This window comes from Thalia democratica, chromosome 6, assembly GCF_965202585.1.
Source record: "Thalia democratica chromosome 6, ktThaDemo2.hap1.1, whole genome shotgun sequence".
Classification (NCBI taxonomy): domain Eukaryota; kingdom Metazoa; phylum Chordata; class Thaliacea; order Salpida; family Salpidae; genus Thalia; species Thalia democratica.
Genome location: NC_139170.1, coordinates 15,003,415 through 15,016,341, shown reverse-complemented (window position 1 = coordinate 15,016,341; position 12,927 = coordinate 15,003,415). Strand labels below are relative to the sequence as shown.

The window sequence follows — 12,927 nt, the reverse complement described above, 5'->3', positions numbered from 1 at the left end:
AGAGGCTCTACTAATAAAGATACTTACAAAAAACGTGTGTCATTTTCCGAATTTAGAGAAGGAAAAAGTGTTAGCTTTGATTTGACGAAGAAAATCGATAAAATTAACTACTTCAAAAATGAAAATGTTAATAAAAATTTAAATGATGAAAAAGAAAATTTTGGTTTTACAACGGATAGTGAAAAATACTTACAAGCTGCTAGCTCAGAATACTCTATTGATTTCATACAAGCTCAAATAAAAAGTGACAAAAGTTTCAAAAAGGGAAAAGAGTATAAAAAACAAAACTTGTAACTTAATATAATTTAATAAAAAGTTTAATATCATGTTTTAGCTTTTAAGAATGGCTTATTTGCTAAAGTATTTTTTTTTAGTTTAAAGTTTTAAACTGTATTTCAATACTAAAAGACTAATTCTTTAGATTTGAAATAATCTAACTAATTTCTTATAAATTTAAACAGTTCAGCATTTAACATTAATGGTTTAAATGTGTTCCAAACCAAAAGAAATTATTCAGCTTGCTAAATTTGAATAGTAAACAAATCATCAGCTAAAATTTTATTCTGAAGGATATAGACTAAAAAGTATTAAAAAAAAATTAAATCAAATTAATTTTACTGTTTTTGACGGAAAAAAATATACAATAACCGACAAATAATTTTTATAATTTTTCTTATCTGTAGAAACACTCGAATGATGATAAGTAATTATATTTTATTTCAATAAATTCGTTGATAACACTTTTAACAACATATATATATATGTATATTTATTTTTTTGATTATATAAAAAACAATAGGTTTATACGACTGTTTCGTATATAAGATATGTTAACTCATATACTCATCAGTTTCAAGGGTGTGGGTGTCAGAATGACACAGCGACAAAATGACACGGTGCATCACTTTGGCACGGTGCGTCACTTCGACACGGAGGGTCACTTTGGCACGGCGACAAAATGACACGGTGCGTCACTTTGGCACAGCGACAAAATGACACGGTGCGTCACTTTGGAACGGAGGGTCATTTTGGCACGGCGACAAAATTACACGGTGCGTCAGAATGGCACAGCGATAAAATGACACGTCGCGTCACTTTGGCACGGAGGGTCACTTTGGCACATCGACAAAATGACACGGTGCGTCACTTAGGCACGGTGCGTCACTTTAGCACAGCGACAAAATGACACGGTGCGTCACTTTGGAACGGAGGGTCATTTTGGCACGGCGACAAAATTACACGATGCGTCAGAATGGCACAGCGACAAAATGACACGTCGCGTCACTTTGGCACAGAGGGTCACTTTGGCACAACGACAAAACGACACGTAGCGTCACTTTAGCACGGAGGGTCACTTTGGCATAGCGACAAAATGACACGGTGCGTCACTTTGGTACAGCGACAAAATGACACGATACGTCACTTTGACACAGCGACAAAATGACACGGTGCGTCACTATAGCATGGATTAACAAACTTATAAGCAAAACTAAACTTCTTCGGTAATATAACTTTTAAATGTAAAATTTTGATAGTAATATATTAAACAAAAGATTTATTATATTTTTTAAAAATACAGATGCTTTTGTAGTAACTAGCTATTTATATTAAATATGTATATATATTTATATTCAACAAAAGTTAATAAGTTAGGATGTTTACTTAAAACTCTGTATTGAAAATGTGTAATAAACTTGTCTAAAAGCAAATAATTAAAATAAACGGTCCTGGAGCCTAAATTTATGAAAAAGTGAAAAATACTATTATGAACAGTTGAGAAAAAATTAAGAGTCTAATGCAACCATTCATGCGCATTTATATATTTATCACTTTAAAAAAAAGTTAATCACTAGAGGTTATACATACAACATTGCTGCTGCAGTCTTCTAATTAAAGCTGCAGCCATGCTATTAAAGTTAATATTATAAGTCTTTTTTATTTTAACAAAACTTTGTAGCCTGAAATATAAAAAATTAAACTTAGAGTATGACAGATATTATAGTATTTTGTTGCATATAAGGAATTAAATAGCATTTATATTTAATACAAAATGAGCAAATAAATTCATAATAATACAGTAAAAGCAGATTTTAATTTTTTTGTAAAACATTTCTGCTACTTTATATTCTTGAGTTTTATTACAAAGTTTTAAAAAACTCGGTTTTGTCTTTATTCTGTTATGAAAATAATATTTTATTTTCTATTCTTAATCTTTCGAATAAAAAAAGGAGTTTTTTGTAAAAATAAATACATTTTCTAGGATTTTTAAATACTTTTTTTTTAAATTTTAAAACAATATTGTTTATTAATTAGGAGTTAAATTCTTTCTGATGAAATAGTAAAAAAAAAATTATTTACTTTTGATATAAAATTTAGATATAAAATTTTGAAAGTATGGGGCAATTGGGAGTAATTGGTGAAAGCGATGTTCTATTTACCTAATTATCATGGGCAACCGTGGTCTCCAATATCTGTATTGAGACATTGGAGACCACGAGTTGCCTGAGCTTTAGGAATATTCTAATAGGAATCAGACGCCTAATCCATTAAAAAACGGAGCGAGAAAATAATTTAGATAATTACTAATCAATTTTTTAACAGTTTAAAATCTTGACAATATCAATTGCGATAATATTTTATTTTGCGAAGTTTTACTATTATAATAGTAAGAAAAGTTGTATTTTGTTAAAGCAAGTCTACAATTGTATTACAAGTGTGTATTAGTGGTTTATTGAGTTTTATTTAAAGAGATGCTTGATGTAGGGAATATTTTGCTAAAAAAAACTAATTTATTTGCGGTTATTTGTACTTATACTTTTATCTATGCATTTTTAGTGCTTAGGTGCACAATTTTATTTGCGAAAGAGCATTATGTTTCTACTTCTAAGTGCACGATATATGTTGCAACTAACATAAGTCGCATAGAGGCGAAAAATTTCGATCTTTTAAGTCAAGTGCACAATGATTTTTTGAGTTGTTGCTACTAACGTAGGTCGTCAGGGAATGCAGTATTTTAGTTCAAAATTGCAACCTATTAAGTCGCCAAAAGAGAGCAAAAATTATTTTTTTTTAAGCATAAAAACGTAAAATAAGAACCGCATTAGAATTTAGAATTACAACAGCAGAAAAATTGTTTTCGATAACGTCTGAGTTTTAGTTTATAAAACAAATTTTCCTCTCTATTTACATCTACTAGTTTATTGTTTTGATGTGCTGAATGATTGATCTAAAATGTAGATTGTATTTTTTAAATCAGAATGTTGCTGAAGTTTAAAAAATATGTTTATATGAGTTTTTTTCTTTCTTGTCGCAAATGGCAAGTCATTTTTTAATTTTTATTACTCGTTTCAAGTTCTAGTACTAACCTGTGTTTAAGTTTTTCCATTCGAACGAAATCAAAAATAAATTCCCTTTAATTTAGACATAAAGTGTTGAAGATTTTATTTTATGTGCAATTTTGTAGGTAACCTTACAACACAACTAATCTAAAGTGTGCATTAAAATAACCTTCCTTGTTTAAGTGTCGTAAACTAAAGTTTCTGTTTGAATAGTATTAAGAGTTATTTGAAGCTCAGCTGAATTTTAAAAAGTAGTTTTACTCATTATCGTAACAATTGTGGGAAATGAAGTAACATATTAAACTGTTGTAAAATTTTGAATAAGTTTAATAAACTTTTTTGTATATTAAGGCTATAAAAATAAAGCATTTTTTCAGATATAAAAGTAAGTGTATTAAAACTGCAACAAAAAAAATTAATCTTTTTTTTTAATGACAAGAAACTTAGACAAAAAAAATTAAGATACTAATAAATATAGTCCTGAGCATTACATATAAAATATTTAACATAGTACTACAATGTTCAAAGTTTTTTTATAAATTTAAATTAAAGTTGTTTTATTAACAGACGAATTAAAAAAACAGTTGAAATTTTTCTAATCTTAGATAAATATATATATATTAAAAATGGTATTGTTTAAGAGAATTTCTCATAAAGCTAGTCATAAAATGCATCTAAAAATTGACCACTCAACCTAAAAACTTTGATATATTCAAAAGTAAATGTAAAACTGAAAGAGTACAAAAACTTTAGTGAGAAAATTCAAAACATTGTTTTACGCGAAACCATAAAAGTTAATTAATAAGATTACAGATAAAAATAATCTAAAACTAGTTTTTAAAAAGAAATCGTTTTTAAAAACATTTTATAGCTTTCTACAACTAAAACGTTAAAAATGGTTACAGTAAAAAAATAGAAATTTTTAAGAGTTTAGTTTAATCATTATATTTAAGTACATTTAAGTACAAAACTATATATTGTTTGTTTTATACAATTCACATTCTTTCTTATTTCATTACAAATTTTTTTGTTTTAGTACTTAAATTTGAAAGGGCTCCCTTTGAACTTACTGGATTTACTAACATTTTTCCGACTGAAGCTTAAAGTAGTTCATTCATCTATAGCATCAACCTTTAAAGTTTTAGATATTAAATTTAAACTAAACTAGTAAGTTTTGATAAAAATATCTTTTTATCTATTTAAATAACTTTCATTCTATCTTTTTAAAACTGTTTTTTAAGTTTAAATACAATATTAAAAACTGTAAATGATAAGTAATCCTATAAAAAAAATTGTAATATCATATTAATTTTATAGTTATCTTTAAAAACGCTTATTGTTTGAAGGCTTTTTGTTTACAACTTATAACGTTTTAAGCATATATCTTCATATATGTAATGTACAATATTAGTTTAACTACACAATAGCCAACATTTATTTTTCTAAAAAGTCACAAACTTAGTAAATTTCACAAGTTTCTTAAAAAAAATTATAGTTTAATACTGTTTGATTTATACTTATTGATAATAAAAAAATCTTATGTTGTTGAAATATATAACAAAACAGTATTGAAAACAATCAAATTACAGATTTTTATAGATGGCTTATAAAATACCATGATAAATCTAATGATAACTTAAAGTTTATCTTAGCGAGATTCAAAACTAATAATGCGTATAAAAAGATATCATGCTTAAACTATTCTATTTTTGTTTAAAAACTAAAATAGCTGATAAAAAAATTACGTTTTACACATGTATTGTGTCAATTGCATAAATAAACAGTTTTAAATATTTCAATATCTTGTTATTAAGACAAATGTCTCAACTTTACAATTTTTATGTCTTAGTTTAAGTTATTGTGATTTGAATTTTGTATTTTTTGACTTATTTTATATATATATTATTTGGTCAAAAATGCTTATTGTAATTTTAGGCTAGTATATACAATGATGCTGAAAGACAATCGGTTACTAATTTATGGCTAACTTAAAAAGTTAACGCTCAATATTCATTATAAATATTTTCATATTTAAAACTTAGTTTTAAAATTGTATTCAAACCATTAAGTTATCGAGAAAGTACGAAATTAATCTGCTAATTTTTTTTTTAAGTAAAAACAAAAAATAAGGTGTTTATAAACAAGATTTTACAGCTTTATTTCTAATAACAGTTATCAACTTAGTATATACGTAAACAACAGAATAGCTTTTCAAAAATATCAAATACGAAACTAACAAGTTCACGGATGGTTATCTGGAGTTAACATTGGCATGGCGGGGTTCGAAAACAAACTTTGCGTTGTTTTGAAACTATCTGGATTGACTCCGTTGTTTCCTAAACCTAAATTTATAAATTTAAACTTTAGTTCCTAAACTTTCAACTGCGTTTTACTGGTTGTCAACAAAGCATGCTATATTGGTTGCATAGACAGTCAACTCTTATTACAGTATAAACTTAAATACTATTTTAAGTACTCATTTCTTACATAATAGACAAGTAACTATTTTAAGAAACTACAAAGTTATAAACTAACTTTTGGTGTGAATTGAAATATAAATACTTTTTAAAGATTTTAAGCATTTTCATAATTTGAAAACCTTTAATTACGCATGAAACTCATCATACTTGAAAACAAATAAATAGAGCCACTTTTTAAAAACAATCTGACTGGTGTTAGACTTAAAATTGCAATTACAAATTAGCACTACTATTTTAGTTTTTTATTATTTTTACAATTTGTTAAATTCCAGTCTTAATTCTACCTTATAAGACTTTTGTTGTACACTTTTTAGTTATAATTAAAATAAAAAGTAGTTTATTTCACTTAACTAAATAAATTTTCAGAAAATCTTGCTTGGTTTTTATACTTACCATCTAACAATTTTACAAGATTTTTTTATTCTAAGTTTTGTTTTTAAAATAGTTTAAGTAAAAATAGCCTTATTCATGAACTTAAGAATATTTAAGCACTTTCCGTTTAGTTAAAATGCATACTTAATTTTAAGTTTATTCCATATCAAAAGAAAACTAGTTAGTGTTTGTTTATCAAATAGTCATACCTTAAACTACATTCATTATTAAATTTAAATAGCTAATTAGTTAATCATTTTGAAGGTGTATAACACTGAAAGTTTTTATATATTAACGGCATTGAGTAAAAGTATTAACATTCTTCAGATGTAGTTTTTTTCAAAACTATTTCAGTTCATACGTTTACTCTAACATGTTTTAAATCTTATGGTAAACGTTACATACTTGTAATACTTGCTTGGGAACTATTGTAATGTTTTTAGTATTACAGCTAGTTAATAGCGCGTTTAACAAGAAAAACAAAATAGCTTGAACAACACCAAAGTACAAATTCGCACCTAGAAATTGGCTCCTTTCGTTCATCATGGACCAGCCAATTCTGAACGGAAGGTTCAACCAGGGGTTCATCATCTGCTGGTTTGCTGCTATCACCTCGTTCGCCAGCCGCAACCTCCTCTTCGTCTTGTAGCGTCTGTAAAAAATTGTTCAACTATTTTCAAATGCTAAAAATAAAACTTTCGCTTAGCCTTTAAAAATTTTTCGGCATTTTAAGCCTTGCACGAGTTTGAATTAATTGAAACCAGCCTGTTTTGAAACCATATTTTGATTTGCGTCTCAGTGAGGTTGAGCGCCTGGGCGAAGTCGGCCCGCTCGTTTCCCGACAGGTACTTCTGCCGCTGGAACCTCCTCTCCAGCGCGGAGATCTGCGTCTGGGTGAAAGCGGCCCTCGTTCGCTTCTTTTTCTGGCTGTCAGCCCGCTGATTGGTCGACGTGTCTTGCTTCAACGGGAGCGGGTTCGCAGCGTCTTTGTCAGGTGAGGTTTGGTTGGAGTAGAAGTTGGAGGGACTTGATGAGGAGGGTTTCGATGACGTGTTGGAGTTTGCCGCGCTCAACGATGGCGACGACCCGATGAAGTTTGCGCTCAGCGAAATGTTGGAGCGATCCATAGGGTTTGATTGCAGAGTGTCTGAAAAATAGAGTTGTTGTTTACATGTGTCTATCAAGAATAGTGTTTATACAAATGCCATGCTTTAGGTCAATAAAACATGTGTTGAAACTTTGTTAGAGCTTTAAGACTTTGGAAACTTAATCAAAACATTTTTTAACAAGTAAACTTATTTAAAAAATAACTTATGCTTAATTTTAAAATTAAATAAAATAAACTTTAAAAATCAAAAACAAGTGTAGTTTATAAGTTATTTCATAGAAAACTATTAAACTTCGTGTAATTATTAACATAAACGATTAAATTTAAATAGTTAAAACTGATTTCTTAGTTGTCTTTATTCTAACAAAATAAAAAATTTTGATTTTGAAAAAAAAACTGAGGAGAAGTTCAGATACAACAATCACTAAGTAAAATGATAGATGGTTTTAAAACATCTTACAGCTCTAGTTAACTTATTAAAACTTGGCTCCTTAAACGTGATTAAATATACACTTCACAGATAAAGCTTTATCTTTTTATGATGAGTAATTGTTATTTAAATGTTTCTAAGTAGCAACTTCAAAATGTTTTTACATTGGTTATGGCGGGTACAATAAAAAGGTTAATCAAGTTCGTTATTTCAAAAGTTTGATGGTAAAAGTACTTAAAAACAATAACCTATAACAACATGATAGAAAAGGTTATGTAAACGATACATAACATTGTAAACAATTAAAGTTCTAATAACTAAAAGATGTGAAAACAAAAGCATGATTTTTAAAAGCAATTTGAGTGTGGTTTTTTTTACTTACAAGTAAGTGATAGAATATGAAAGGAAAATTAAATTTTAGATAGCTTATTCAAAAATATAGCAGCGACAAAAAAAAAAAATTAAGTGGTTAGTTTACATTGTCAAAAAATTTCTGAACTTTTCAAGTTAATCAATATTGTTTTCAATTTAATTAAACTTAAGTGCATTTTCTCTTTAAATTTGTACCGTAGAATAAAAGAAAGTACAATAAAAAAGTATAGCCCGTTCAAAAACAAATGCACATCAGTAAAGATTTATTATACTTTAAATTTTGAAAATGATAGTTTTACTAGATTCTACAATTAATCTGTTGTTTTCATTGATGTCTAGTAATAATTTTATCACTATTCTTCCAATTTTTAGTAGTAAATTTTTATTAATTTATTTTTTCTTTTAAGAAAGCATTTTTCTTTTACAGAACTACTTAATTTTTTGGTAGATTAAAATATTACTCAATTAAATTTAATATATTTTACAAATTATCTCTGAATAGCTTTTACGAATCTACTTTGATGTTTCATATATTTCTTCTGTCTCACGTAATTTTAACTAACATTGTAAAGAAAAGCTTTAAATAAACTTTAACGGTTCTATGCTTTACACCGTTAAAAAACTAATTTTATCTCTAATGTAATAGTTGTTTTTCTGTATGCAAAAAATTTTGCTTTTGATTTTAAACGAATCAAACAGAAAAACTTGTAGTTATGACCGATTATCAATGTTTTACAATAAAAATAAATATTGTAGTTTTTTCAGAAGTTTTTGAAATCATTTAAATAAACTAAATATTATTAATACTTCAATACTTGAAACTTTGCTAAAATTTAGTATGAATAAATAATAAACAACTGAACTTATTTGTCAAAAAATGATTTAGCCTTCAATTTAATTTTGTTGTGTATTTTTATGTTATCTGCTTTGTGCTATTTTACACAGTTCAAATTTTTATTTTAAAACTTAAAATGTTATTTTGAAAAGTTAACCTAGTAATTAATAAAACATATTACTGTTAGTTAATTTTAAGATCTAAAGTAATCTAGTTTTACTTATATGCTGATTTAACTATTTAATTTGTGTACTTGTAGTTTTCTAAAACTATCTTCGATTTGATAACCACTTTTAATCTTTATTTCTTAAATTAATGTTAAAAATGAATTAAGTTTTTCACACTTCTATAAAAAGTATAAATATTTGGTGAAAAAAAACTTACGCGACAACAAAAAATATAAGTATACTTTAATAAAAGTATAAAATGTTATAAAAATAAATAATGTTTTTTTAAATATTTATAAATAAAAGAAAACTCTGTAATTATTAGTAACAGTTTAATATATTTTCCTACTTGTTTTCGACTACCGCTTTAACAAAAATATTAAAGAATGTTACTTTATTTGTACATGACTAAAAGTAAAGACTTATGTTCGTACTTTAAAGGAGACTGTTTATTTTTGTCATATAAAAAGCAAACATTTTTGTTCTGCAAAGCTAAAACGGTTTACCTGGAAAGGGCAAAAGGAATTTTATTTAATGTCAAAGCAAATTTATCCATTCATTTCGCTAAGTGCCATTAACGATTTAATCTTGATTTCCATTGTGAGGCAATTGAGAATGATGTTCATGTTCCTAAGGAGCGGCGTGCGACATTAAACAAACAAAAACAACAAAAACTAACTTTGAAGCGACAGTGGGTACGAAGAAGTGACTGCTCTGCCCGGCCACAACCGACTCGATTGAGGGGGTCCACCCAACATGGGGCTCATCAACGCGGAGGGGTGCCGCTGCGCGAACTGACCCGCCACCAGGTTACCTGCCGCCGCCGCGCTGTTTCCCGCGAAAAGCTCCGCAGCCATTTTTATGTATGCTAGCTGAGCTTGCAGCGAGGTGGGTGGCTGGGGGAAGAGCGGAGGCCGAACCACTTCGCTCCTCAAAACTCCTCCGTTGAGGGGGGCTTTTGGGAAAACTCCGCTTTGCAGAGGGAACGTCGGTTGTGGTTGGTTCAACTTTGGATCGGAGTTGAGCCTCCAAACCGCTCCTTTGTCGTTCAACTGCTTGATGTCGTTGATTGGAAGCATGATGTTTTTTTTATACTTTTCAACTTTTTAAAAGCTAGTTTGTTAAATGTTTACTAAATACGAGTTCAATCTGTTTAATTGTATTGTATTTATTTTTTCAATTTTATTTACTGAACTTAATAACGAAATAAATAAAATTTGTATGGACAAAAATGTATTGAAAACAAAGTGTAACTATTTATTAGAAAAAAAAAGAGAAAAAAACTTCTACGTTATATTTAACATAAAAAAGCCACCCTATATAAGACACCTGTTATCTTTATAATATTTTTTTATATTAACTTTCCATCTAAGAAGTTTACTTTTAATAGTTTTTGATTTAATTTGAACTCTCTTTTGATTTTATCAAAGTGTTTGTGTATTATGGTAAAACTACTCGAATTTTTTAATAAGAAATGTTTAATAAGTAAAAAAAAGTATTTTATAACTTTTTAATTGAATTTTTTTGTAAGTTTTTTTTTTAACTTTAGTTTAAGATATAAAAAACTTTTGCTAAGTATCTTAACAAAAATAATCACATTATTTTTTACAAATCTTATTTTTAAAACGAACAAATGCAAGTAAAACTTTTATCAAACAAAAACATCAAATAATTATAAAACATAGTTTATTTTGTTATAACAAACACAATATAAAAAATTGAAAAGTATAAAGCTTTGATACTTTTATAACAAAACACGTTTTAATAAACTAGCTTCAGTTTGTAAAAAATAATAAACTAATTTATTATGCTTGTTAGCACAAAATACTCAAGCGTTTGATAGCACGTTAAAAAAACTGCAACAAAGGTAATGTAGTTTTAACAGGCATGTACAGGTGTTAAATTAACTAAGTAATCAATCATGACTAAGAGGTCATACTGATTTTTAAAAGTACATTGCTAATGATAGACTACAAATTGTTTTTACAATTCTGAACTCGTACAAAATTATCAAGTGTTGTTATTACCATACATTCATTAATGAATATAGGATATTTTTTTAAATGCTTTTCCAAAACAATTCCCTTTTAGTTCTTTTTAATCATTAAAAAAATTAAAGCTACCTTCAACCAAACCTTAACTTTAACTTTTAAAAAACATGTTTTCTAATTAAAATGATAAAAAAATACTTATACTTTAAGTAACACTAGGTACCTTACAAAGTACTAAGTTCTGCGTTTTTGGTTATACTAGCTCCTTGTTAGTTGTCAACGTTTCTTACAAATCATAAATAACAGTTATTAATAGTGCTTTTAATTGTGGTTGAATATTCTGAAGCTTCAAATAAGAATTAAACTTTAAAAATGTTTAAGTGCTAAAATTTCAGTTTAAGACCCATCTGTTTCTGTGATATAATTTTAAAATACTAAATAATGAAAATGATATAACAGTTTTTAAACATTTAAACTAAAAGTTGTAAGTAATTCTGCATAACATCAAATACATCAAGTAAATTCGATTTTAGAAGCAACGTGTAAAAGTATTTTATTTCAATGAAACATTACCTACGCATATTGAAGTTAAGAACTTTGTAGTGTGTTTTATTTAATGGTAGATTACACATTTTAACAAATTTTCTAACTACGTATCTTAAAAACAAAATAAAGTATATGTTTTACAAAGAATGCAAAATGTAATTCGATTGTAATTCTGCGCTTATATCGTATTATACTTTAATCTTTTTCCTTGATACAAGTAAATCCTTAAATTTTTGTGCACACTTTCTATATCTGCGTTAATTTGCCAAACATGTAATTTTGGATTTTGATAAGCTAGAATTGGCTAGCCTGAGAACTAATTGTAGTTTTTCCGTCTACTGGTAAACATTTAGAGATATTTTTGTGTTGGTTTAAAATAAGACAATTTGAATTTTTGAAGTAATGACTGAAAACATGCAAAAACAAACAATTGATAATGTTTTTAGTTTTTTGATCTAACATTAAAGCTTTTTACTCAAAATAAGTGATAGTTGAATTAAATAACTTAGAACAAAAAAATAAAAAATCGAAATTGTTTTGCCTAACAAAGTTCATTCTGCAACTATTAACGGGAACCGCTCAGTGAAGTTTCGTTTCATTGCTAGTTCCAAAAAACCGTTTTGCTTTCACAGCGCCTTAACTCATTCTCGCATGTTAAGTATGAAATAACATCAACATAAGAGATGTGAAAACGCAAACGGCCCTTTCTTGCTATTAGTTATTCAAGCGGTCATCACCAGCCTTCCATCACGTGTGGATATTGCTCGGAGGTTGAGAGGATTTGGTAGACGCCACGCAATTATTTCCGAGTTATGCGATGTCGCTCTGCGTTTTCACTAAGAACCACTTTTCCGCGCCACTGCCTCCAGTCAATCAAGTCTCAGCGTTTCGCTGGAAAAGACTTGTACTTTTTGGTGTAAGTCAATAAACAAAAAAAAACTTTAAGTGAATTTGTGCAACTTTGTTGAGTGAAAGTTGGTTTGGTAATATATATATATATATATATATATACGTATCCTTTAAACTTAGCGAGCTGGAGTTTTTGAAATAAAACAAAAACTTAAATTATGGTTTAGAAAAAGTATTTAAACTTTGTTTAAACTAAACATTTAGTTAAGTTCTATAAACTAAATGTAGGTGTTTTATTAAGACGGTTTAAACATATAAATAACGATAGTATTGGATTATTTTTAATAAAATTACTTATTGTTACTTTTGTTTGTACATATAAAAACAATCGATAATAATGGATAAACTCTTAAAATGTTTATATGTACGTGTAATAGTG

General features: G+C 27.6%; 1 protein-coding gene across 1 annotated transcript; it reads right to left on the bottom strand.

The window, feature by feature from the left end:
* Positions 1-5,579: 5,579 nt before the first annotated feature.
* LOC145838844 (uncharacterized) lies at positions 5,580-10,181 on the bottom strand. The gene is made up of 4 exons (XM_082946466.1): positions 9,782-10,181; positions 6,956-7,337; positions 6,709-6,842; positions 5,580-5,680 (listed from the first exon to the last, which is right to left on the bottom strand). Exons 1-4 carry the CDS (start codon positions 10,179-10,181, stop codon positions 5,580-5,582), a joined length of 1,017 nt encoding a protein of 338 aa, XP_082802592.1.
* Between the last annotated feature and the right edge of the window lie 2,746 nt (positions 10,182-12,927).

Bases quoted from the DNA above. Each gene is read 5' to 3' on its own strand.
- LOC145838844 (XM_082946466.1), bottom strand. From the start codon at position 10,181: ATGCTTCCAATCAACGACATCAAGCAGTTGAACGACAAAGGAGCGGTT. The intron at 7,338-9,781 runs GTTAGTTTTTGT...TCTATTTTTCAG, and splicing joins GTACCCACTGTCGCTTCAAA to ACACTCTGCAATCAAACCCT. The intron at 5,681-6,708 runs GTGCGAATTTGT...TTATAAATTTAG, and splicing joins CGAAAGGAGCCAATTTCTAG to GTTTAGGAAACAACGGAGTC.